The sequence below is a fragment of the Colobus angolensis genome, unplaced genomic scaffold, assembly GCF_000951035.1.
Source record: "Colobus angolensis palliatus isolate OR3802 unplaced genomic scaffold, Cang.pa_1.0 Scaffold356, whole genome shotgun sequence".
NCBI lineage: Eukaryota > Metazoa > Chordata > Mammalia > Primates > Cercopithecidae > Colobus > Colobus angolensis.
The window spans coordinates 548,175-573,660 of NW_012116888.1; the positions used below are offsets into that span (position 1 = coordinate 548,175).

At 39.2% G+C, this 25,486-nt stretch overlaps 1 protein-coding gene across 1 annotated transcript in view; it reads right to left on the reverse strand.

Moving 5' to 3' along the window:
* Window positions 1-11,687: 11,687 nt before the first annotated feature.
* The window catches only part of ZC3H6 (zinc finger CCCH-type containing 6), a 38,192-nt gene continuing 24,393 nt past the window's right edge, over window positions 11,688-25,486 (reverse strand). Inside the window, 6 exon segments of the mRNA XM_011953084.1 lie at window positions 11,688-13,670; window positions 13,672-14,942; window positions 21,005-21,238; window positions 21,541-22,052; window positions 23,290-23,543; window positions 24,687-24,796. Coding sequence (XP_011808474.1) covers window positions 13,617-13,670; window positions 13,672-14,942; window positions 21,005-21,238; window positions 21,541-22,052; window positions 23,290-23,543; window positions 24,687-24,796 — 2,435 coding nt within the window. The 3' untranslated portion in view covers window positions 11,688-13,616.

Below are 25,486 nucleotides of genomic sequence, written 5' to 3' on the forward strand. Positions count from 1 at the left end.
TGGTGATGGTGGTGGTGATGGTGGTGGTGGTGTGATGGTGGTGGTGGTGGTGGTGGTGGTGATGGTGATGAATGTGGTGCTGGTGGTGGTGGTGGTGGTGATGGTGGTGGTCGTAGTGATGGTGGTGGTGGTGATGGTAGTGGTGGTAGTGGTAGCCTGGGGTGCAGGGGCAGGAGGTAGTAGTGGCCTGAGTCTGGTGGCTGGCAGCCAGAGGTCTTGAGGATCCTGGATAGGTAGTCATCCAGGATCTTCTGCCTGTCTTCCTTGTGGCTGCTGGGAGACAGAGAGGGCGAGGGAGTGCTGGGTGGGCACCCCCTCCCGCTAGCTTGGACCCTTCCTTCTCTTCATCCTGCATGGGAAGGCAGCCCAAAATCACATTTTAGTATTCAACAAAAACTGTAGAGGACCCTTACATAGACGTCTGGAGTTCTGTGTTGGCCAGTGCCTTGGTTCCTCTCATCTCTACCTCTGCTCCGTTTAGCAAGATTGCTGCACAGCTGCACTCTGCCCAGGATCCCCCCCGGCTCTGTGGTCAAGAATGGGACTATAGGGAAAAAGCTGGGGCGATTGCAGGGCTTACCTGATTGGTTTTCTTTTTTTAATAGATCATTGTCTTTCATGGCCTATTATCCAATGCCTAATAGTAACGTCGTTTATTTCCTCCAGCTTTCTAGTTGTTTGAGGGAAAAGGAGGAATCCAATGCCTGTTACTACATCTCACCCAGAAGCATCAGTCCTGGTCAGTGGTTTTAACAGGAGGATATAGACCTGTGTATAGGTAAAGTTAGTGCAGTACAGAGACAGAACAGAAAAGGGATGCCTGGAAAAGCAAATTCTTAGGCGAAGAAGGTCCAAATCGATTCGAAAATGGGAGGTAGGGTCTGGTGCGGTGGCTCACGCCTGCAATCCCAGCACTTTGGGAGGCCGAGGCAGGCGGATCCCTGAACCTAGGAGTTAGAGACTAACCTGGGCAAATGGCAAAACCCCATCTCTACAAAATACAAAAATTAGCCAGGCATTGGTGGCTCGCACCCGTAGTCCCAGCTACTCGAGAGGCTGAGGCAGGAGAATCGCTTGAGCCCAGGAGGTGGAGATTGCAGTGAGCCGAGATTGTGTCACTGCACTCCAGCCTGAGCAACCGAGATTCTGTTTCAAAAAAAAGTCGGGGTGAGGGGGAGGTGGGACAGACACCTCTTTCTCTAAAATAAAAAGAAGAGAGGCAAAAATCGGTTAAAAATTGTTAAAACCTAGGTAAGTCTGAAGATTGGAAAAGAAAAGAGGACTAGGCAGACAGTTCTTCCTCCCCCTCTCTGTCCTGGTCATTTTAAGGGTTAGATAAAATAGCACTCAAACTATAATACCCAGAAAACTTGTATTAATATATTAAGGAGAAGGAAAACGTTTTTCTTCTGTATTAGCATTTTTATGAGACTTAGCAGCCTCCTGAGATGGTTTACACTTAATTCACATAATTAGTATGAGGGTGTTTCTCTTAACTTCCTGCATATAACTCTGAACTGAACTGGTACTTTTTTTTTTTTACGAATTATCTGAACCCAAAAGGCAACTGGCACTAATTCTAAAACCAAACTAAACCTTGGTACATCTGGTATCAGGTACACCTGATACAGCTGGTATATCAGTACAACACACACATGCACGTTTAAACAATAAATGCATGCATAGACCCAGAAACATACATATTTATCTTTTTGATTTTTGAATAATAAATTTTATCTTTCAAACTAAGGATATTTGACTGAAGAGATAACCAAATCCTGTAGATAGGATCTTGACATAATGTTAATAACTTAAACGTTCCAAACTAGTCTTAGAGCAATTATGAAACCGAATCCTTGGTGAGGTCACCCCAGTGCTAGCTGGGCCAATGATGTCAGTTTCAGTTGTTTTCTATACTCAGTTTATCACATAAAATCCCAGCTCAGCCTGCACATCTGTTTTTTCTCTGGGACTCATTTTAATTTCCTACCTAAGTTATCATCCAGCTATGCTTGCTCAGCCTCACCCATGCCACCCTCTCTGCCTTTCTACATGTATGGAAGCCCTCTTGAGCAATGCATTATTAAATTTTCAGTGTCTGCCTTTTTGGAAGTGGATGCCAATGACTACATTGCCAACACTGCCTCCTGAAACACTGAGTGAGATATTTTGTTAGTAAACCCTGGGCTCTGTGTGAGAATTGCACACCCTTTGGGACATCGGGAAGACTCTGTGGGCCAGTGTTCAGTGGAAATAGCAGCTAAGGCCTCGAAGAAAACCCTTAGCTTCTGTCGCCCAGGCTGTTGTAGTGAGCTCTGGAGCACCTCACACTCCAGCTGCTTGACAGGAAGTAGACTAGTCTTCAGTAAATGTCTACTGGGAACTACTGTAGTAGCTCACAAAACTCAGAAGTGGAAAGAATCTGCCCAATTTGCTTTACAATGTATCCGGCCTTCCTCCTTAGCTCATACCCACTGATTAGCAAGAAAAAAAAAATTAAATCCCAAAGACACTTGGGGAACCACTCCCTTGTGTAGTCACCTCATCCTGTCACAAAGGGCACTCACACTACACAGGAACTGAGAGTGCCCCCGAGAACCAGGACACCCTGAGCAAACACTCTTGCCTAAGCTTGGCTGCCCTACGTTAGCTGTGGGACCTTTGCACAAAGTCTCCTCCCAGAATCTCAGACACTTCCCAGCACCCACAAAGAAAGAATTCTGGATGCACATCTGGTCAACCCACTCTAACCCTTTTCTCTTCTTCTTTTTCTTGGAATTGTCCAAGGAGAGACAGAAAAAGACTTTCTTCCCTGACTCTATCCTCCACCCCATTGCTCAATAGTTTAGCCCTCCTTTGAGTAAAACTCCAGTTATTGGTATGTTGAAAGGAGGATAAAGGAATTTAGACAATCATTCAAGCCAGGCTAGGATAAGTCTGGTTTTCGGGTGTCAAAGCTGAATTATTGTGTTGATTTGCTTTGCATTCCTTATAACAAACCATAATAGTCCCGTCTCTTCACCTCACTGTCCCAGGTGGCTGGTTGTCACAAGCCAATGATGCAATCGTTTGCAAGCTCAAAAAAAAAAAAAAAAAAAAAAGTGAAAATCCATTAGTAATTTAAAAAGTATTTTTAAAACTGTTTCTTTTCTCTTTTTTTTTTTGAGACAGAGTCTTGCTTTGTCGTCCAGGCTGGAGTGCAGTGGCGCAATCTCTGCTCACTGCAACCTCCGCCTCCCGGGTTCACGCATTCTCCTGCCTCAGCCTCCCAAGTAGCTGGGACTACAGGCGCCCACGACCAAGCCCAGCTAATTTTTTGTATTTTTTAGTGGAGAGGGGGATTCACCGTGTTAGCCAGGATGGTCTCAATCTCCTGACCTTGTGATCCATGCACCTCGGCCTCCCAAAGTGCTGGGATTACAGACGTGAGCCACCGCGCCCGGCTTAAAAACAGTTTCTGATGCTACTTAGGGGCAGGAGGTGGATATCAGGAATGGAGAGAGGTTTGGCTCACTTTTGGAAAAAGTGCTTCCATGGATAATCAGACACTTTGAGGCTACTCAAGAGACCTGCTGTATTGCATGCTTGTAAGATCAGTGGGGACATTTGCACTCTTGGGTTGTGGCTAATGTGCTCCATATCAGAATTTTGCTTTGCTTTGTAGGAATGTTTTAGGTATTTTTGCTTTCTCGGAAGCCGTTAATATGACAACATTGCCCATGTGTCATTACTCCAAGTTCAGCAGCTGATTGATTTATTGTCTTGGAAACCCCTGAGGAAAAAAACAATCAGCATTCTTTCTTCCTCATTAAGTACTTAATGTACAGTAGAAAATAATTGCAAGTATGTGAACCTTTCCAAAGTTTTTCTAAATTGAAATGAATTTCTTCAGTCAATAAATATTTATTGAGCACTTCATTGATGGGGTTTCTAATAACTTATTGTAGTAAAAAAAAAAAGTAACCTACATGTATATCTCATGGTGAATGTTTAATGAATATGTACTTCTGGTCTATATTTATTTAACTCCATCTGGTCAACTACTTTAGCTTAAAGTAAAATTGTAACCACTGGTGTAAACTTGAGTTCTTTATCATTTCTAAACCTTTGGTTATCAGATAAAGAGAGGAATTTGAGATCATCTAGTCTGAAGTCCCTTTCGAGGCTTTAAAAGAAAAAAAAAAAAGACCTTTATGAGTTTAATTATTCCCTAGATTCCCTAGATAAAATTAAACTATTCTTTGGGCTGTAAATACCATGTCCTGAGTGGACATGAAGTTTTGCTGTATATAGAGGGGTCAAACCCCAGTCTTTGGATAGCAAAAGTGAATCTGTTAAATCATCCAAGAGTGATCCCAGCTGGCCCTTTATGGAAGACATGGAAGGAGTGAAGGTGGCAGGTCCTATTTTCAAGTACTGAGCTGCCAATCACTTCAACAAAATACAGAATGTGCTTCTAAAGCCCCAGGAAAGAACCTGGAAATGGTCAACCCTAGTTCTCATTTTGTAAAACCTGAGAACACCATTACTTGAGAAGTTATTGTTGAATTAGCAAAGTCAAATTAATTTTGCACTAAGTAATGATAAATATAAACACCTGCCAAAAGCCACTTGCAGACAATGGAATGAGGTCTTGAGAGTTGCAGCTAAAGTTGGAAACCGCTATTCTAAGAGTTTGTGCTGGTTTCTGAGTATTGAAGAGCAGCCATGTTGTTGTAGTTAAGAACACTGGTTTGGACCCAGGCAGGTGTGTTTAAATCCCAGCTTTGTCACACATCAGTTGTGATCTTAGGCGAGCTATCTATTCTCACTATGCTGTTTGCCCATCTTTAAAATGGGAACCAGGGCTCACCTTACCAGACTGTCCTGGATACTAGCTATGGATTTGATAAGATGATGCACATAAGCCCTCGAGCACACCATCACCCAATTCGCATATATTGAGGCTTTACCGTAATTATCATAAATACTTTGGGGCTCAAAAATGCTGGGTAGACTAATGTGCCATTGCGGAGAATGAAGTCAAAGGGGTGAAACCAACACCAGTGTGAGGATGGCAGAGTTGGGCATTGTTTGATTTGAAAAAAATTAGCAACCCTACATCCACCATACTTGATTTGGTCCCTTTAGTTACTAAAATGTATCCTTGTGTGCTTGATCATTTGATATCCACCACAAAGCAATGTGGCTTCATTCACTTTGCAGTAAGCCATATTCAAAAAGCAAACCATCTTATTACTCATCTCTGTATCTCAACACCTAATAGGATATGCTAAATGCTCAATGTTTCTTAAATGAATGAATGAATAAATCTGTATTTTGTAGATGAGGAAAGCAATGCTCTGTGAAGTCCTGACTTGCCCAATATTACATTGCTCAGAAGAGAGGGTACCAAGTCTAGACTATGCTTTCTCTTAAGGAAGAAGCTTCTGACAGAATTGCTTAGGAATTACATCCAGTAATCTCCTAGGCTCCCATGTTTAAGACAGTGTGTTTTTGACCATTGAACATGTTAGAACAGAAGCCAGAAAGCATCTTTTAATGACATTTCCTGACTTCAAGGGAAGCATGACCATTTCTCTGAAAGCCCTTCCTGCAATGAGATCCCACTTTGATCCTAAAGAGTTCCTGCTCTATTGAGCAGTACATTTGCTAACAATGTCTTAGGTTCAGATCTTCTAACAGAAAATTAACTTTAGCTAGTGTAAGAGTCGTTTCCTGGAATGAAGGTAGTATCAGGAAATGGGGCTTTAAATGCTAACAGCATCTATATAGTTAAATGCAGCACAATTTCGGTGTACCAAAGATACATTGAAGGGCAAACAGTTTAATGCTGTCCCCCTTTTTTTCCCAGGAAAGTCTGGGATGGGTTCCAATTATAAGCTCTTAAATGTGCACATGGTTCCCCTATGTTCTGTCTTTAAATGCTGAAGGTTTATTAAAGCAAAGCATCACACTGCCAGACAGATGTTATTAGAAACATTTTTATTTAAATTCAGACAATAGAAAGGTATTGCAGAAAAAAATTACAGAAACTTGCAACAACAGTATGGAACTTGGAAAATTTATTAGTAAAGAACGAGAGGAAAAGTTATTCCTATTTTTACAAGTACTTGGTTAGTCCTTAATGGAATAATTTATCAATTCAGCAAAGTGTACCCCCTTGCTGGTGTCTTTTGAGCAGACAGTAGATTAACAATGTCATTAATCTACTAAACTGGTATCTAGTAAAACCTTCCAAAGTAAGAGTCAAGGCAGCATTTCCCCAACATTTGAGATACAACTTGGGGGAACTGAAATAATTGCAGTAGAAAGTTTTAAAAAAAAGTCATAGTGAATAGGTATAACCTGGATTTCAGCCCACAGATATTGTTTGTGGATCTGATGGAAAAGAAACAATCTTAAACCTGGACAACTCCCACCCACCCCGCTCCCTGGCCCCAACCAGCAACACACAAAGAAAGATGCCCTGCCTAGACTGTGCAAGACAAAACCCTAGACTAATAACAAAATGACCTGGGCCCTGGAGCCCTGGATCTCTGCCAAACCCTTTCTGAATCCTGGGTGAATGCAGCAGTGGGTTTAGGGTAAGGAATGTAAAAAATTTTTAAACTTTGGCAAGTATACAAATGACTCTTTTTTGATTGTCACTTTTATAAGGAAATATCATTCTACCCTTGAAAAGATATTCTTCTCTCATATGTGACTTCTCTCTCAAACACTTCAGGGCAAATTTCTGTAAAATAGAGGTGGACTCAAACCTCTATTTTATAATGGTTAGTTTATCATTTTTCACTTTCTCTATTTAAAAAGTGTATAAAAGGTATAGTCTAGGCCAGGTGTGATGGCTCATGCCTGTAAGGCCAGCACTTTGGGAGGCTCAGGTGGGTGGATCATTTGAGGTCAGGAGTTCGAGATCAGCCTGGCCTACATGGTGAAACCCTATCTCTACTAAAAATACAAAAAATTAGCTGGGCATGGTGGCAGGTGTCTGTAATTCCAGCTACTCGGGAGGCTGAGGCAGGAGAATTGCTCGAACCCGGAAGGTGGAGGTTGCAGTGAGCTGAGATGGCACCACTGCACTCCAGCCTGGGTGACAGAGCGAGACTCCGTCTCAAAAAAAAAAAAGTATATATATATACACACACATAGTCTATCACTGATAACCCCAAAAGGTTGGTGGTAATGGAGGTTTGAGAACAATATGGTTACTTTTTTTAATTGAGCCTCTGTATATTTAATTTCTTTACAATAAATTATATACCAGACCTCTGATAATGCAAATTTCACCATTCCTTTCAATCTTAATATTCTCATGAAGGTATTAAAATCAGTAATGAGCCAAGAAGTATGGGGCCTATGTGCAGAGCTGATTTTTTCTAAAATGCTATGATTAGCTATATATTCACTTTTTTTCTTATAAACTCTAAGCTTAAAAAACAAGAGGGTCAATAATAAACAATGCTGTAAAATACTATTCCAAGAACTCACAATCTTCTTTGAACTCACAGCTCTTCTTTATGCCTACAATAATTTTGCTAACAGTATCATGACTGTTCTATTCCAAAGGGTAAGGAAAGGTGTTTAAAGAGCAGATACAAGATCCAAAATTAGAGTCAAGTCATAACTTGAAAGGGAAAATTACTGTTCGTGGTGTCAGGATAAAAGGAATTTTAAATGCTATTGATAATTCACTAGGTTAGGCCTAAGTATTTATTTTAAAATAAAAGACTGGCCAGGCGCAGTGGCTCACACCTGTAATCCCAGCACTTTGGGAGGCTGAGGCAGGCAGATCACTTAAGGTCAGGAATTTGAGACCAGCCTGGCCAACAGAATGAAACCGTGTCTCTACCAAAAACATAAAAAATTAGCTGGTTGTGGTGATGCACACCTGTAATCCCAGCTACTCAGGACGCTGAGGCAGGAGAATTGCTTGAACCCGGAGGTAGAGGTTGCAGTGAGCCAAGATCATGCCACTACACTCCAACCTGGGCAACAGAGCAAGACTCCGTCTCAAAAAATAAATAATAATAATAAAAAGATTGGGCCAGGCATGGTGGCTCATGCCTGTGATCCCAGCACTTTGAGAGGCCAAGACTGGTGGATCACTTGAGGCCAGGAGTTCAAGATCAGCCTGGCCAACATGGTGAAACCCTGTCTCTACCAAAAAAATACAAAAATTAGCTGGGTGTGGTGGCACACACCTGTAGTTCCAGCTACTCAGGAGGCTAAGGTGGGAGAATTGCTTGAACCTGGGAGGCGGAGGCTGCAGTGAGCTGAGATCGCGCCACTGCACTTCAGCCTGAGCGACAGAGTGAGACTGTCTCAAAAAATAAATAAAAAACAGGCTGAGTACGGTGGCTCACGCCTGTTATCCCAACACTTTGGGAGGTTGAGGCGGGTGGATCACCTGGGGTCAGGAGTTCGAGATCAGCCTGATCAACATGGTGAAACCCTGTCTCTAGTAAATACAAAAAATTAGCTGGGTGTGGTGGCACATGCCTGTAAGCCCAGCTACTTGGGAGGCTGAGGCAGGAGAATCACTTGAACCTGGGAGAGGGGAGGTTGCAGTGATCCGAGATTGCACCATTACACTCCAGCCTGGACAACAAGAGTGAAGTCTCTGTCTCAAACAAACAACAACAACAACAACAACAACAAAAAAGACTGGCTATGCAGTTACTTTTCTGGTTACAGAAAAAATCCTGCAGACATTTATAGGAATAAATTATTGATCAATCCAAACTTTCACCATGAAGTAATCTCGTAAGTCTAGAGGACTCTTAAAGTTATGAATTATTATAGAAACATGGAGCTCCTAAATTGCCATAATCTGTCTTCACATTGCTTGGGGTGAGGGTGGGGACAAAAAAGAGCAGGTGGGCTCTCTGTGTCTACTGAAAGAGATATAACACGTAAGGTGCATTCTTCCTAATGCCGTCAGGGAATACTTCTGCCACACCTGTTTAATGGGTTGTGACAGCACCTGTAAAAGTGACACTTGGATGGATGTCAGGAAGCCATCAACAGGCAGTTAACAAAGCACCCACTGTGTGCCTACAACTAGGCTTGTTCCTATGGCAAGTATAAAAATAAGGAGATACCTGTGGGTCCTGCCTCCAAAAGCATAAAATATTATTTCAAATGTGCTTTTTGTTTCTTATTTTAAAATGAGAAATTCTAAGTACTATGTAGATGTTAACCTTTCTTGGGTCTGTATCCTTTCCAGGAAAGGCAGGTTGATATGGTGGGCTTTGTCACAACCGGCAGATACTGCTGATAAATGACATACTCAAACAGAAAACTCCAGCAATATAGTGATTGGTAGCTGCTGAAACTTTCTGCAAACCACATTAAACTGCTTGGGGAAAAGGCATTATGTAAATGCTAAGGTGTAATACCTAAGAAAATAGCTTTGAACCCTTAGGCCCTGTTTGGTTATATATGTCAAAGCTTAGATTTCCTAAACTAAGTCTTATTTAAACTAATTATAGTTTACAAATGCTTATGTATTTTACTGGACTTAATTTTGAACATAATCTCATCAAGTACTGCCAAACCATTTTTGAAAAGATAATTTGAGAAATTAACAGAAAGCTCAATTTTTGAAGCTTGCGGGGGTGGGGGGGACCCTATCAGTGGGCTGCATGACTGCAGACCACCCCACCAAGGTACAGCCTTCAGCACAGTCCAGCCCTCCAAAAACATCAGGGAAAACATCTCCACTACAGATTCCATGTCATGCAAATGGAAAGATGTGACAGCCTCTTTAAGATCCCTAGGAGCTTCCTAACTTCTAGTGGCCATTAACTACAGAAACACAATGCCTTTCTGAAGTAAGTGGTCTTTCAGGAAAACCTCAATGGGACGTGCCTGAAGAAATACATATTACAGGCTGGGTGTGAATACATCTGTTGTTTCGGTGGCTCTTACATTGAATGAGCTGGCCACTTTGCCTAAACATGCTATGATTTAAACAAACACACCATGCACCATGAACTGTCATAGCATTTTTAACCCTCCATCAATACCCAACCTGTATAAAATGGGCAGAGAAGTCAGATCTTGAAGAGACGCAGGTCTATACAGCTCTAAGGTAGGGAAGTCCTGTCTTCCTGATACACATGTATTTAAGGAAATTGCTAACTTGATGGGTTAATATTCACTCAACCTCTCAGGAAATTCTACTGTTGTGTCATCAGTGCATGTCATCCGAAGCTTCGTAAAATTGCTAAACCATACAAACCACATCATGTTATTCTGGAATTTGTACAACTTAATGCACCCTAATGGGAGCATAATGATTATGTTCATTCAAGCTATAAAATAGTTTTATATTTACAAATACTTTACAAAAATAATTCATACTTTACATCAAATATGTGATCAATAAAAATCCAATTTCACAGATAAGCAACTAGATATTGATATAAATTGCACAGAAATCAATTCAGAACAAAAAAACACGAATTTATTATCTTTAAACTTCCAGCCCTTGTAAGTCCTTCCTAACCTCTAATTAATTCAGCAGAGTAGCTGAGCTACAAGTTCACACAAGATTTACTACTCAACTCTTCTTCCATGCTTAAAATAAGTAGGAGGAACACTACTCTTTAAAGTTCCATGGCTAAAGGATAAACAGAAACCTAAGCACACATCATTTCACAATTAGGCTCTTTCAGTTGCAGCCTAATTCGGGGGTTTGAAACATTCAGCTTGGAAATAGAGGGTCCATATAGAAACAGACCCAATTGTTGAAACAGAGTTTGAAATCACTCCAACATCTGATTTGTTTTCAAGGTTCACAATGAGGTCTTAACCAAGGTATGGGAAAGTAGTTGCTAAATCTAAATGGTCATGATCTTGTGTGTTTCATTTCAACCCCCGATATATCCACTCTATTCAGCATCATAGTAAACAGGTATAGCATTTCCGTCACAAACAGTATGAATAATTAAGTTACATCTCAATGGATGAGCCTATCCAGACTCTTAAAGCTCAAGTTATTTCTGTTATCTCTAAATGTGTGGCTTCTAAGAATAGGAACATAAATTACTTTTCGATCTAACAGTGCAAATCAAATTACATGGATTCTAAAAACACCAACTGACCTAAAAGAAGAGGTATTTATTGGGGGAAAATGGCTACTTATTCAATTTGTATGAGAAAATGGGAAGAAAGAAGAAAAACAAACTATGTTTACAGGATATGACAGAATAGCCCATAAACTAATGTTATCACAATAAAAATGCTGAATAACAATTATTTTAAATATAAATTAAACATTTTCATATAAAATACATTGTCAAATTTGAAACTAAGTTCAAGCTTTCTTGTAAAATAGTCTCTAGAACACCAACTGAGGTAATAGGGACCCAAGAATACTGAATGCATGAACATTACATAATTTGCATTAATAACTTTTAAACCTGACTTTTTAATAAATCTTGGAATATCTCCTTTAGTTGTAAAAAAGATATTCTGTTAACAGTTTGGATTCTATTTTGATCTTTAACAAGCCAAATTATCTTTTTTGTATGATGCTTAAAATGTAAACAGCATTGCTTGACACAATAATTATAAACTACATGAATGAATTAAAAGATTTGCTAAAAATTTCATTTACTAAAATCAGCCATCTTTCCGATTTTATCCTGACAAAAGAGTAAATTACACTTTGGGATATATATATATTTTTTCTGTCAGTTTAATCCATTTTATTGACTTCTCAATTAACAACAAAGTTCATTTGGACAATAAATCAGAAAATACTTTCTATGGTGGCTTTAAATTACATTTTTTTAACCCAAAAATGTTATCCAGAGCCATTTTAGACAATAAATGTATCCGAAGTACAAACAGTAAAAATTCACATTCCCTTCAGTAACTCTCCTTCCACTTAGAACACAATGAACTTCTTAGGTGGGCAGAGTTCTCGTTCACTTAACCACAACCCCATTTTCGCACAGAATTGCATCAAAAAGAATTGAAGAAGTGATTAGAAAGGATATGCATTATTAATAAACCATATGCTATGTGTTAGGTTCCCACGAAATATTTTACTTTTCATTAAAAAAAAAAAAATCCCTTCTCAAGGGCACTGCTTTCATTAGAGGACTGATTTCATTACCTATTTTCATTATCTTTTATAGTGAAATGCTCCTTTTCAAGTTATTAATACGCATTGGAGTTGTTACCAGCAAACACTGTTCTACACCTCCAGTTCAAAATATGAGTAGCAGTGTAATACTTAGATTCAGGTATAAATTATATACGTATAAAACAAATAGAGTTGCCATTATTTATATATTGCAATAAATACACAAGAATGAATACAAGTTATTTTTCATAAAATACAATTTCTAATCAATTTAGGAGATTTCCACACTATGAGGACATTAAATACTTAAAACACCAGGTAATCCCCTCTGTTACAGAATGCCAGCCGGGTGAGATCTGAAAGAGATTCTTTATTGATAGCCAAATATTGTTGACTATACTAGCAATCTGTGTTTTCTTGCTATTTAAGAAAAAAATACAGAACCTAGACATTTAAAACATTATTCGTGTAATAATCACTACAGACTCTCACTGGATCTTTAAAAATTGTGTTAAAAATCGCCAAAGTCATGATGAACACAATTAATGCAGCTACATCATTTGAAAAAGCAATATAAATTATGCTGCTAAAGACAAAAACATTGACATACATAAACATCACAATATAACACAGCAGTAACTAACTGCTATTTCATATGAAAAATTAAATGTAAAAAGTTATGCTAGGGAACTTGGAAATTTTTCACTTTAGCAAAATGTTCTATTTATATACCTCCAACTTCTATGATACAGTATACAATAAAATACTTTAAAAAGATATGACATTCAAATGCTTCATTTACACAAATAATATTGCCAATACTAATAAAAGTGATGCCCTTAAACATGAACTGCTCTGCTAATTGTAATTTTAAAATTTTTTTTACTTGATTTTACATTTTAATTAGCAGTTAGCATTACATATTAATCAGTTCTGTGCTGACAAATAGAGAGGTCCTAGTCAAAATACTGTTTCTCAAAAGTAATGTACATCATATTGCTTGAAACTAAACAACCATATAAAAAGTGGCAATCATTTATCTAAACATTGATTATGAAAGACAACTGGCATATACTCAGGCAGAGTGTTGAGTTCATGATTGTTTATTTACAATAAAAGTACTTTTACTGAAGCTAACATAAGTTTTTAGGTCAATTACTACAGTCTCTTAAAGTTATAAAAATATTATATAAAATACCACAGGCTTTAGAGGCTATAACTTCATGTGGTTCTGATACTAGCAGCTGAAAAGTGTTTATAATTTAAAAATAAATAAACTATAGAGGTAAACCAGTTACAAAACAGCAGAGGACTGAGATAGTCACAAGAGTGAAAAGAATTGCTCAGTTACACAATAGCTAACAAAATGGTGAAGCAGTTGGATCAAAAGTTTTAAAAACCTCTTTCAGAGATTTGTCATCTGTTTCTCTACCGGGATCATTATCTGGGGTTGGGCTCCCCTGTCCTGGCTGCCTTGCCTGCCTTGGATCACTGTACTGTGGCCTAATTAAGCCTGTTAATGCCTGAACAGGAAGGCTGTGCACTGCTGGGACCTGAACCTTACCAGAACTCCTGGGAACATCTGCCTGTGGGTCAGCTGGCCCATCAAGAGTCACTTCCACATTTGGATTGGTTTTCTGTGGAAGGATAGCTTCTCCAGGAGAAGGCTCATTTTTGTCACTACTTTTTAAGCCACCACTTTTTTTCTGGTTCTTTGAGTTTTCTCCTGAAGAAGCTGTTGCTAGTTCTGATGTGGATGATGAACCATGATCCCTAGGGTCATACAAACTAATACCACTAAGAACTGAAGTTGAAGTTCCCAGTGGAAGGCCAGCTGAGGAAGAGAGTTTAGGGACATATGGAGGCAGAGCCCCGGAACCAGAATTGCTAGCTCCTGCCCCTGAGGGCTGTGATAAACCAGGGTTTGATCTGGCTAAGTGAGGGGCACCCTTTGATGTATGTGAATCCTTCATAACCACTTGATGAGACTCTGTATTGGGCAGTCTGTGAAGCCTAGGATCAAAATTCTTTTGTAGTCTAGGATCTCCCAATTTACTTCCTGAACTGTGTGAGTCTCCAAATTGTTCTAGGTAGCCTTCTCTGCTTGTTGTGTTAATTTTGGCTTTGGCTGCTAATTTTGGATCAATGGACACTGTGTTTTGATGAAGATCACTTTTGGTATTCCATAACCTATTTAGCCTCTGGTCAGCTATAAGCGGGGGCAGAGGTAAATTGATTGAAGACACTGGATCAGGTTTAGGTAAAGGTACTGGAAGTAAGTCTTCCGGAGCCCACACGATGTGTTTTGCAAAGTTGGGTTTGGTTAGAGTAATGTCCATTTTAATGTGACTGAACTGTCTCAATTGTGACCTTGGATCCTGGAGCATTATGCCAGGTGAGGCATCCAAAGGTATTAAGAAAGCTTTTTCTCTCAGTTCTCTTTCTGTATCTTCATCATCATCATCGCCTCTTTTGTGTTTGACATTAGTGCCAGCATTTGCATGATGCAAATCAAACTTTGCTCCACTAACAGAAGAGCCTACGTGACCACTTCCATTCCCTCTCAATTTCCTGGGATCCCACGCAAGTCTAAGATCCAGTGGGGCAGACTCAGAAGGTTTTCTAATGTCTTGCCTGGGGATAGTCCTAAGTCTAGGGTCAACCACTTGGTTTCCTTTACTTTTCTCTTTAGCAAGTCTTGGATCAGTAGGAGTGCTGAGTTCTGTGGAAGGTTGTTGCTGATTCCTTAAAGTTTCTGTTTGTTTCTGTAATGTTTTCAGTATTGATTTGACACTGCTTCCTTCTTCCTCTTCACTACTGGAATACCAGTTAACTGTATCATCTAAACGCAGACAAAAACTTATTATAAAGAATGAAGCATTTATATGTAGACTTAATTAACATTAAAAAACACATACTCTTTCTGAAATAAGTATAGTCTAACTTCAAGAAAATGCATAACAAAAATGCCAGATTTCAAAACTGGAACAAAATAAGATGTGGTAAGAAAACTATCAATTCAGTCATTATACTCTATTAAGGAAGCAGGGTGATACTAGAATATGTGTAATGTCATTCTAGTCAGAGAAAAGGCAGGACCTTTCCTTCCAACTGGTCAAAGGGAATTCAGATATGTGTGTTGTATGTGTGATGTGGGCTGTAGGAGAAAGGAAAATGCTCTTAGCATTCTAAAATGTGCTAGGTCTCTTCAAATCAAGCATTCCTTAAGCTTCCTAGCTCTGAATTTATCAAGTTAACAATGGACTAAAAAGAAAACAAAACATTGAAAGTGATAGTTAAGGTAGCAATGGAAACTGAGCAAATGAGAAATGGGGTGGAGACTTTTCATTTACTCTTTATTATATGTTTAGATATTTGACCTGTGTGACTATATTAGCTATTCAAACATTAACTTTAAAAATAACAAAACTGGCCAGGCGCAGCACTTTAGGAGGCTGAGGCAGGCAGATCACGAGGTCAGGAGATCGAGACCATCCTGGCTAACACGGTGAAACCCCGTCTCTACTAAAAATACAAAAAAATTAGCCGGGCGTGGTGGCAGGCACCTGTAGTCCCAGCTACTCAGGAGGCTGAGGCACGAGAACGGCGTGAGCCCAGGAGGTGGAGCTTGAAGTGAGCCGAGATCGAGCCACTGCACTCCAGCCTGGGTGACAAAGCAAGACTCCATCTCAAAACAAAACAAAACAAACAAACAAACAAAAACCCTAACATCCTAAAACTTATATACTTTATATACTTTATGAGAACATTTTGAGTCTTACTTTTAAAGCCTATTTAACTCTAGTGTATTAGACACAAGTTTAAGAAGCCTACCTATCATAAGTCTTTTCTCTAGCAGAAGGAATTACAAACTGATGTTTCAAAAGCGTGATTCTCTCTCCTCTCCATTAAAATAGACACAGGTTGGCTCTGAATTGGCCACAAGGTATCTCCTGTTCACATTCTTGCCAGAACGTAAGAGTCAGAACATGGGATACAGATATATAGATATACTGTATATGCATATATGTATCTCCATCCTAGAGTATCTTGGATCAGCAGAATATCCTAGACACTCTCATTTTTACCTCATCTCACTGCTCACTAATGCATGCCTACTACATGAAACTTTAGTGTTACAGGGTTAGTTTGAACAGAGCAGTGCTTACAAAACAAGCATTGGTATTTAGGGTAGAATGTGGGTTAAAACAGCATATGGTATGTCACAACTGCAAAAAGTTTTACTCAGATCTCAGTCTGAAAAAACTACTTCTAGACACTAGATCTCTTTTCTTCTCTTTGACATCAAGGAAACCTACAGATGGATTTGTGATTCACTTTTACCAGTTGCAATTACTTTAAATATTTCTGTATAGTAATTTCACTCCTCATAGTATTCGTTACTTCTATCCTTACTTTTTCATTCCCATATCAATATATTTTATAAGCATTATATATATATTTTATAATTTATAAAGCATACTTAAAAATCTTCCTTAAATGAGAGTGAAAATAGTAACAGAGGGAGAGTAGAAGAATAGAGACAGGCTGGTGGAAAACAGATATTAGATAAAAAATGATAATTAGCAGCTTTTTATCAAAGCAGAGATAAAATGCATAAAAGCATTAAAATCCACAAAAATTAACACAAACACAAGTAAACCTAGCTGTTCAAAATATTTCTGTATCAGAGCCAACAACTCCCACAGAACACTACCAATTACATAACATTACAGAATAAAATTTTCTATTATCTAAAAGTGTTATTATCTTTGTTTATGAAACTTTAAGACTACTGAAAGATTACTTATTTATTTATTTATTTATTTTTGAGACAGAGTCTCGCTCTGTTACTCAGGCTGGAGTGCAATAGGGTGATCTCAGCTCACTGCGACCTCCGCCTCCTGCAAGCAATTCTCCTGCCTCAGCCTTCTGAGTAGCTGGGACCATAGATGCGTGTCACCACACCCAGCTAATTTTTGCATTTTTAATACAGATGTTTCACCATGCTGGCAGGATGGTCTCGATCTCTTGACCTCGTGATTCATCCATCTTGGCCTCCCAAAGTGCTGGGATTATAGGCGTGAGCCACTGTGCCCAGCTGAAAGATTACTATTAAAATGTTTATAATTTAAATTGTACAGGAAATTCACTTATTAGGAATCTTTCATTCTCCTGTGATGTTAGGTAAATGAAGAATTAATAATATCTTCTTTGAAAATGTAGCAAAAAATGGTCATATACATTGATGCAAGAAACTGAAGAGGACACCAAAAATTGGAAAGATATTCCATGTTCATGGATTGGAAGAATCAATATTGTTAAAATGTCTATACTACCCAAAGCAATCTACAGAGTCAATGCAATTCCAATCAAAACACCAATAGTGTTCTTCAGAGATATAGAAAAAACTATCCTAAAATTTATATGGAACCACAAAGGACTCAGAATAGTCAAACCTACCCTGAGCAAAAGGAACAAAACTAGAGGAATCACATTACCTGATGTCAAATTATACTACAGAGCTATAGTAATCAAAACAGCATGGTACTGGCATAAAAACAGGCACATAAGCTGGGTATAATGGCTCACACCTGTAATCCCAGCACTTTGGGAGGCCGACACAGGCAGATCACTTGAGGCCAGGTGTTTGAGACCAACCGGGCCAACATGGCAAAACCCTGTCTCTACTAAAAATACAAAAAAAATTAGCTGGGCATGGTGGCGTGCACCGGTAGTCCCAGCTACTTGGGAGGCTGAGGCACGAGAATTGCTCAAACTCAGGAGGTGGAGGTTGTGGTGAGCTGAGATTGCACCACTGCGCAACAGAGTAAGACCCTATCTCAAGAAAAAACAAAAACAAAAACGAAAAAATGAACTAACAAAAAAGCAGACACATAGACCAATGGAACAGAACAGAGAACCCAGAAGCAAACCCATACATCTACAGTGAACTGATTTTCGACAAAGGTGCCAAAAACATACATAGGGGAAAGGACAATCTCTTCAATAAATGGTGCTGGGAAAACTGGATATCCATATGCAGAAGAGTAAAACTAGACTCCTATTTCTCACCATATACAAAAATCAAATCAAAATGGATTAAATACTTAAATCTAAGACCTCAAACTATGAAACTGCTACCAGAAAACATTGGGTAAACTCTCCAGGACACTGGTCTGGGCAAAGATTTCTTAAGTAATACCTCACAAGCGCAGGCAACCAAAGCAAAAATGGACAAATGGGATCATATCAAGTTAAAAAGCTGCATTATAAAGGAAACAAATGATGAGACAACCCACAGAATGGGAGAAAATATCTGCAAACTACCTATCCGAGAAGAGATTAATAACTAGAATATATAAGGAGCTCAAACAACTCTATAGGGAAAAAAAATCAATAATCCAATTTAAAAATGGGCAAAATAGGCCGGGCGTGGTGGCTCAAGCCTGTAATCCCAGCACTTTGGGAGGCCGAGACGGGCGGATCACGAGGTCAGGAGATCGAGACCATCCTGGCTAACACGGTGAAACCCCGTCTCTACTAAAAATAGAAAAACTAGCCGGGCGAGGTGGCGGGCGCCTGTAGTCCCAGCTACTCGGGAGGCTGAGGCAGGAGAATGGCGTAAACCCAGGAGGCGGAGCTTGCAGTGAGCTGAGATCTGGCCACTGCACTCCAGTCCGGGCGACAGAGTGAGACTCTGCCTCAAAAAAAAAAAAAAAAAAAAAAAAGGGCAAAATATCTGAATAGACATTTCTCAAAAGAAGACATAAAAATGGCACACAGGTATATGAAAACGTGCACAACATCACTCATCATCAGAGAAATGCAAATCAAAACTACAATGAGATATCATCTCACCCCAGTTAAAATGGCTCTTATTCAAAAGACAGGAAATAACAAATGCAGGCAAGGATGTGGAGGAAAGAGAACCCTCATACACTGTTGGTGGGAAAGTAAATCAGTGCGACCACTATGGAGAACAGTTTGAAAGTTCCTCAAAAAACTAAAAATGAAGTTACCATCTGATCCAGCAATACCACTGCTAGGTATATACCCAAAAGAAAGGAAATCAGTATATGAAAGAGATATCTGTACTCTCACGTTTACTGCAGCATTATTCACAATAGCCAAGATTTGGAAGCAACCTAAGTGTCCATCAACAGACAACGGTCAGGCATGGTGGCTCACACCTGTAATCCCAGCACTTTGGTAGGCTGAGCTGGGCAGATCACCTGAGGTCAGGAGTTCGTAACCAGCCTGGCCAACACAGTGAAACCTCATCTTCACTAAAAATATAAAAATTAGATGGGCATGGTGGTACACACCTGTAATCCCAGCTACTTAGGAGGCTGCGGCATGAGAACTGCTTGAACCTGGGAAGAAGAGGTTGCAGTGAGCCGAGATCGTGCCACTGAACTCTAGCCTGGGCAACAGAGTGGGACTCTTAAAACAAAACAAAACAAAACAAACAAAAAACAGACAATGGGTAAAGAAAATGTGGCATATATACACAATGGAGTGCTATTTAGCCATAAAAAGAATGAGATTCTCTCATTTGCAATAAGGAACTGGAGGTCATTATGTTAAGTGAAATAAGCCAGGCACATGAAGACAAACTTCTCATGTTCTCACTTATTTGTGGGAGCTAAAAACTAAAACAATTGAACTCATGGACATAGAGAGTAGAAGGATGGTTACCAGAGACTGGGAAGGGTAGCTGGCAGATAGGGAGGAAGTAGGGATGGTTAATGGGTACCAAAAGTTAAATAGAATGAATAAGACCTAGTATTTGATAGCACAACAGGATGACTATTGTCAATAATAATTTAATTGCACATTAAAAAAAAACTAAAAGAATATAACTGGATTATTTGTAACACAGAGGATAAATGCTTAAGGTGATGGGATACTCTATTTACCCTGATGTGATTATTATGCATTGCATGCCTCTATCAAAATACCTCACGTACTCCATAAACATATATACCTACTATGTACCCACAAAAATAATTTTAAAATTATAAATATATATTTTTAAACGTTCATATAATAGCTTGTAGCTACCTAGCGTTATATAGGTTTACATAAATGTCATGTTTGAGTGGCCAAACATCAATTTTGTAATTCATAAACAGAACTGAATGCTTTAAACTTTTCTCATCCTTTACTGAACTAACTGTTGTATACTTACCAATATCAAAAATACTAAGATAAACTTAGTTTCCATATAATCTTTTTATGTCAAAATATATTTCTTAGTATTATAGTAGATCCTTAATTATATAGCCTATGACATAAAAATATCTCTAATAACTGAATCATTTTGAAATTGGGCTAGAATTCAAAATCCTCAAACTGAAAGGTGTCCTTTTCTTGTTCTATTTATTTTCTTCAAAAAAAAAAAAAAAAGCAAAAGGCTTGTTTGCAAGTCTGCACAACCTTGAACTCAAGCTAGAGATACTTTTACTGCTTCAAGTCAAACCTTTTGCAATTACGTATTAATGCAATTAATGGCACTGAAACCATAATCAATCACAAGATAGTTGCTATGAGATAAATTGGAAATAGAAGAGAGAGCTCATTTTTAATTCTTTTTTTTTTTTTTGAGACTGAGTCTCGCTCTGTTGCCCAGGCTGGAGTGCAGTGGCGAGGTCTCAGCTCACTAGAACCTCCGCCTCCCAGGTTGAAGCGATTCTCCTGCCTCAGCCTCCTGAGTAGCTGGTACTACAGGCACATGCCAACACAACCAGCTAAGTTTTGCATTTTTAGTGGAGATGGGGTTTCACCATGTTGGCCAGGTTGATCTTGAACTCCTGACCTCCAGTGATTCACCTGCCTCGGCCATTTAAAAGTTTTAACCCATCCAAATAGGTAAGATACTATTAATAACTTCTGACACACCTTCTTCCTTGCTTGGTGCTCTATGAGGTTGGGTGCTGGTTTGTTCTTCATCTTCTTGGTATCTCTGAGTAAGTCTGACAAAAAGAGCTCTTTGCACCGCAGGGAGGAGGCCTGGTACAGGCAGAGGGCCATGGCCTGTCCTGGTGCTGCTGCCGTCAGACCCACTCCCATGGTTAGGTGAGTCTTGAACAATAGGAGGCTGCTGCTGGGCAAATTCGCCATGCCACATCCCATCTACATGTATAACATGGGGAGAGACAGTCATTGAGTGAGCACAAAACTCCACCAAAGTCATAAGAAATGAAAACTTTCATAATAGGCACACTGGATTATCAAATTATGTCATTTAAAAATATTTCTAAAAGTTATCTAAAATTCTATTGTTTCAAAAGTTTGGCAAACTGAAAACATTTTAAGGTTTCAATCTTATCAATTTTATTTAGCTTTACTTAAAACATATGTTTCTATCATGCTTTTAATGAAAAATAGGACTGCATTTTAAATTAGGAATAAATTATTTCAAAAAGTTAACTTACCACCAGAGTTACTGGGTGGCTGAAAATTATGTACAGGATGCTGTGCATAGTAATTATCATAAAACTCAGCTGGGTTTTGCAGGGACTCATAATTGGTGTTAAGCTGCATTTCACCAGGACTTTGCTGGTATGATGAACCTGGAGAACAGTGATTCTCTCTGGGTACTTTCATCACATGTCCTGGAAAGCCTGGGGAGTGGTAAGCCCCACCCATACTTGGTGGTGTCAAAGATGTGTCTGGTTGAACAAGTACTCCAGCTTGATTTTGAGGACCTACAATTTCAGGTGGACCAGGTGGTAAAGGTGGGCTCTGTGGCACTGGTAGACCAGGAGGTCCTGCACATGGGTGATGTCCAGGGGAGCCTGGGTGCATCACAGGACTACTGTGTCCCTGAGACATGTTAGGTCCAGGACCTGGACTTGACCCAGAACTATAGATATGTTGAGGGTGTGGACTGCTTCCCTGAAATTGTGGTCCTGGTGGTGAGGCACTGTTATAAAATGCTGGTGGCCTGTAGACAGAAATAATATTTCTTACTTCAAAGAAAAAGAAACAAACAAGAACATTAACAGTTCTAAACAGATATTGGTTAAGTATGTTTTTTTAATATCAGAATACTGTATGTTTAAGAAGGAATTTGTTCCATATCGTTGATAGGTAGAAACACGAAATAGACCTCTTGCTTCCATTTTAGCCCACTTGCTGCTTACTGTCAGCTGTTCTAAAACTTACTCTGTTTTGAAAAATACAGAAAACTACAAAGATAAATAAGAATCACCCCTAATCCCACTACTCAGAGATAAAATATTTTATTGGTTCTCTCCTACTACTCCCTTTTTTCAGGTATATGTAACCTTTTACAATAAAATTAGAATCTACTACACATAAACATCCAACTTTTTATAACAACTTGTAATTGGTTATTGCTGGCATATAAAAAGACATTCAGTTTTTGAATGTTGCTCTTCTTTCTTGACATCTTGCTAATTTAATTATTTCCAATAGTTTTGTCTGTTGATTCCTTTGGGTTGAGGGAAACTTCCCAATTAGGCTGCCACTCCACTTCTAATCTTTATCACTTTATCTGATTTCATTGACCAGGATACAATATATATTAGCAAAACAGTGGACATACTTATCTTCTTGACATTAGTAGAAATACTTTTAATGGTTCAAACGAATTGTGATATTTGCTATAGATTTCTTGTTCCTCATTGGCTGAGACCTCCTTGCTTTCCTGAGTTGTCAAGGCTAAACGAATGCTCCACAATGCGACTTAAGACCCAGGTGCACAGACCCTGGGGAACTGGCAGCAGGGCTGGAATGGTGGTGTTAGAAAATGAAAATCTGAATCCAGAGGTTTTCCTCCAATAGCCTAAGGAATTGCTCTTCAAAAATAATCAAATACGTGGAGATCTATTTCCCACAATCTGAAGGCATTATCAGCAACAATGCAGCCTCATAATCAAGTGAGAATGCCAAATCCACCCACCAGGCAGGGTCCTTCAGCATTACTATGCTGAGAGGTTTCAGAAGCTGTGTAAGGATTCCATATGGGAAAGCACTGACGGCAAGCAGCAGAGGGTGGGAATGGAAAACAAAGGGGGGAGCAGCCATCTGCGTGCATGCCAGATATGTGCTATCTCTAACCAAGTTTAATTATACGATTAGCTTGGAATATGACTTAGTTTCTTAATGATCGTTTTCAGAAAAAAAAAGTTGATGTCATTTAGAAAGTTTTCACTTACTTCCTCCCAATTTTATGCGCTAAATCCACAGTAGGTTTTACAACTATTTCAAAAAGAGATGGAATTTTCCTAAAATCATCAGTGAAATCTGTCTGAAAATCATCTTCAGGATCAGAAAAGGTAAAATGCTCTGGAGGGGTTGGCAGAAGCCCAACCCCTGGAGGTGGTTTAGGAAGAGGAGTTATGCCACGCTTTCTAAGTTCCTCTAATTCTCTTTCATCTTCATTTATGAGTTCTTCATCAGTATTCAACACCTAAAAATAATTGGCAAAGATTACTATTTCAAAGTGAGTCTTTTCCTCACATTTAAAACTAGGAAGACTTAAGTGTTGTTAGTGGAAAAATAACATTAAAGTTGAAATGAGCTGGTCACAGTGGCTCACGCCTATAATCTCGACACTTTGGAAGGCCAAGGCAGGTAGATCGCTTGAGCCCAAGAGACCAGCCTGAGCAACATGGAGAATCCCCCGTCTCTATAAAAAGTGCAAAAATTAGCTGCACATGGTAGTGCCCACCTCGGAAGATTGAGGTGGGAGGATGGCCCCAGGGGTGGGGGTGGGGGTTGCAGGACAGGGGGTTGGCAAGGAGCAGGGTGTGGAGGTTGCAGTAAGCTGAGCCAAGATCACACCACTACACCCAGCCTGGGCAACGCAGCAAGACCCTGCCAAAAAAAAAAAAAGAGAAAAGAAAAGAGACAGAGAGAGAGAAGGAAAGAAAGAAAAAGCAAGCAAGAGAGAGGGAGAGAGGGAGGAAGGGAGGAAGGAAGGAAAGGAAGGAAAGGAAGGAAAGGAAGGAAAGGAAGGAAAGGAAGGAAAGGAAGGGAAGGAAGGGAAGGAAGGGAAGGAAGGGAAGGAGGGAAGGAGGGAAGGGAGAGAGAAAGAAAAAAACAGTTGAAATGGTTTGGAGATAGCTAACTCATCTTTTTTTTTTTTTTTTGAGACGGAGTCTCGCTCTGTGGCCCAGGCTGGAGTGCAGTGGCCGGATCTCAGCTCACTGCAAGCTCCGCCTCCCGGGTTCACGCCATTCTCCTGCCTCAGCCTCCCGAGTAGCTGGGACTACAGGCGCCCGCCACCTCGCCCAGCTAGTTTTTTGTATTTTTTTAGTAGAGACGGGGTTTCACCGTGTTAGCCAGGATGGTCTCGATCTCCTGACCTCGTGATCCGCCCGTCTCGGCCTCCCAAAGTGCTGGGATTACAGGCTTGAGCCACCGCGCCCGGCCGATTTTTTATAAATAGAATGAGGTTCAAAAAGGTAAACAATATTCCTCAAATAGAATAAAATATAAAATAGTAAACCTTCAATTTCTCAGCAATTTCACAAAATATCATTTATAAAATATTATTCAAGTCAAACATATTTGTGGAGAGATGTAATCAAGGTACAAAAATATTACTTACTTTGTCCAAAAGTTTCTTTGTTTCTTTAGTTAGATCATCATGGGAAAATTTACAGTTGTCTCCCTGGTAACATTTTGCTCCACTATGATAGAACTTGCAAGGAAATTCATGTAAATAAAAATATTAAGGAAAAGACCAGGTAAAATCAAGGTCTATTTTTTTTTTTAAAACCAAAACCTACAACTGTTAGACAAGATGGTTAAGTTCTAGAGATCTGCTATATAACATTATACCTATAGTCAACGATACTGTATTGTATACTTAAAATTTTGTTAAGGGAGTAGAACTCATGATAAGTGTTCTTAACACATACACACACTAAACCATAACTCTGCTGAATCAATAAGGCTGTATTATTATATATTATAATGAATTTACTATAATCACATCAGCTTATTTTTTATTCTATTAAGGTTAGATATTTTAATTATACAAAAACATTCAGCTTTTTTCTCTATTAAAACTAGAAAGCCACTTTTTAAAGAAAAAAAAAAACATTTATACGTCATGTTAAAGGCAAATATCCCAATAATCAACTACAGACTAATCTTAAGATTTTGGAGACAAACTTATAAAGAAAATACTAAATCTAGAAGTATAGTGAAAAATGTACCATTCTCAGGTGATGCATGCTCAAGCTAAAACAAAAAGGCACTATCATTAAAACATGTTTATGTCTGCCACAATCACTATTATTTAACATTATTCTGGGAATGTGGCCAATACAATTAAAATTAAGTAAGAGGTGGCCGGGCGCGGTGGCTCAAGCCTGTAATCCCAGCACTTTGGGAGGCCGAGAC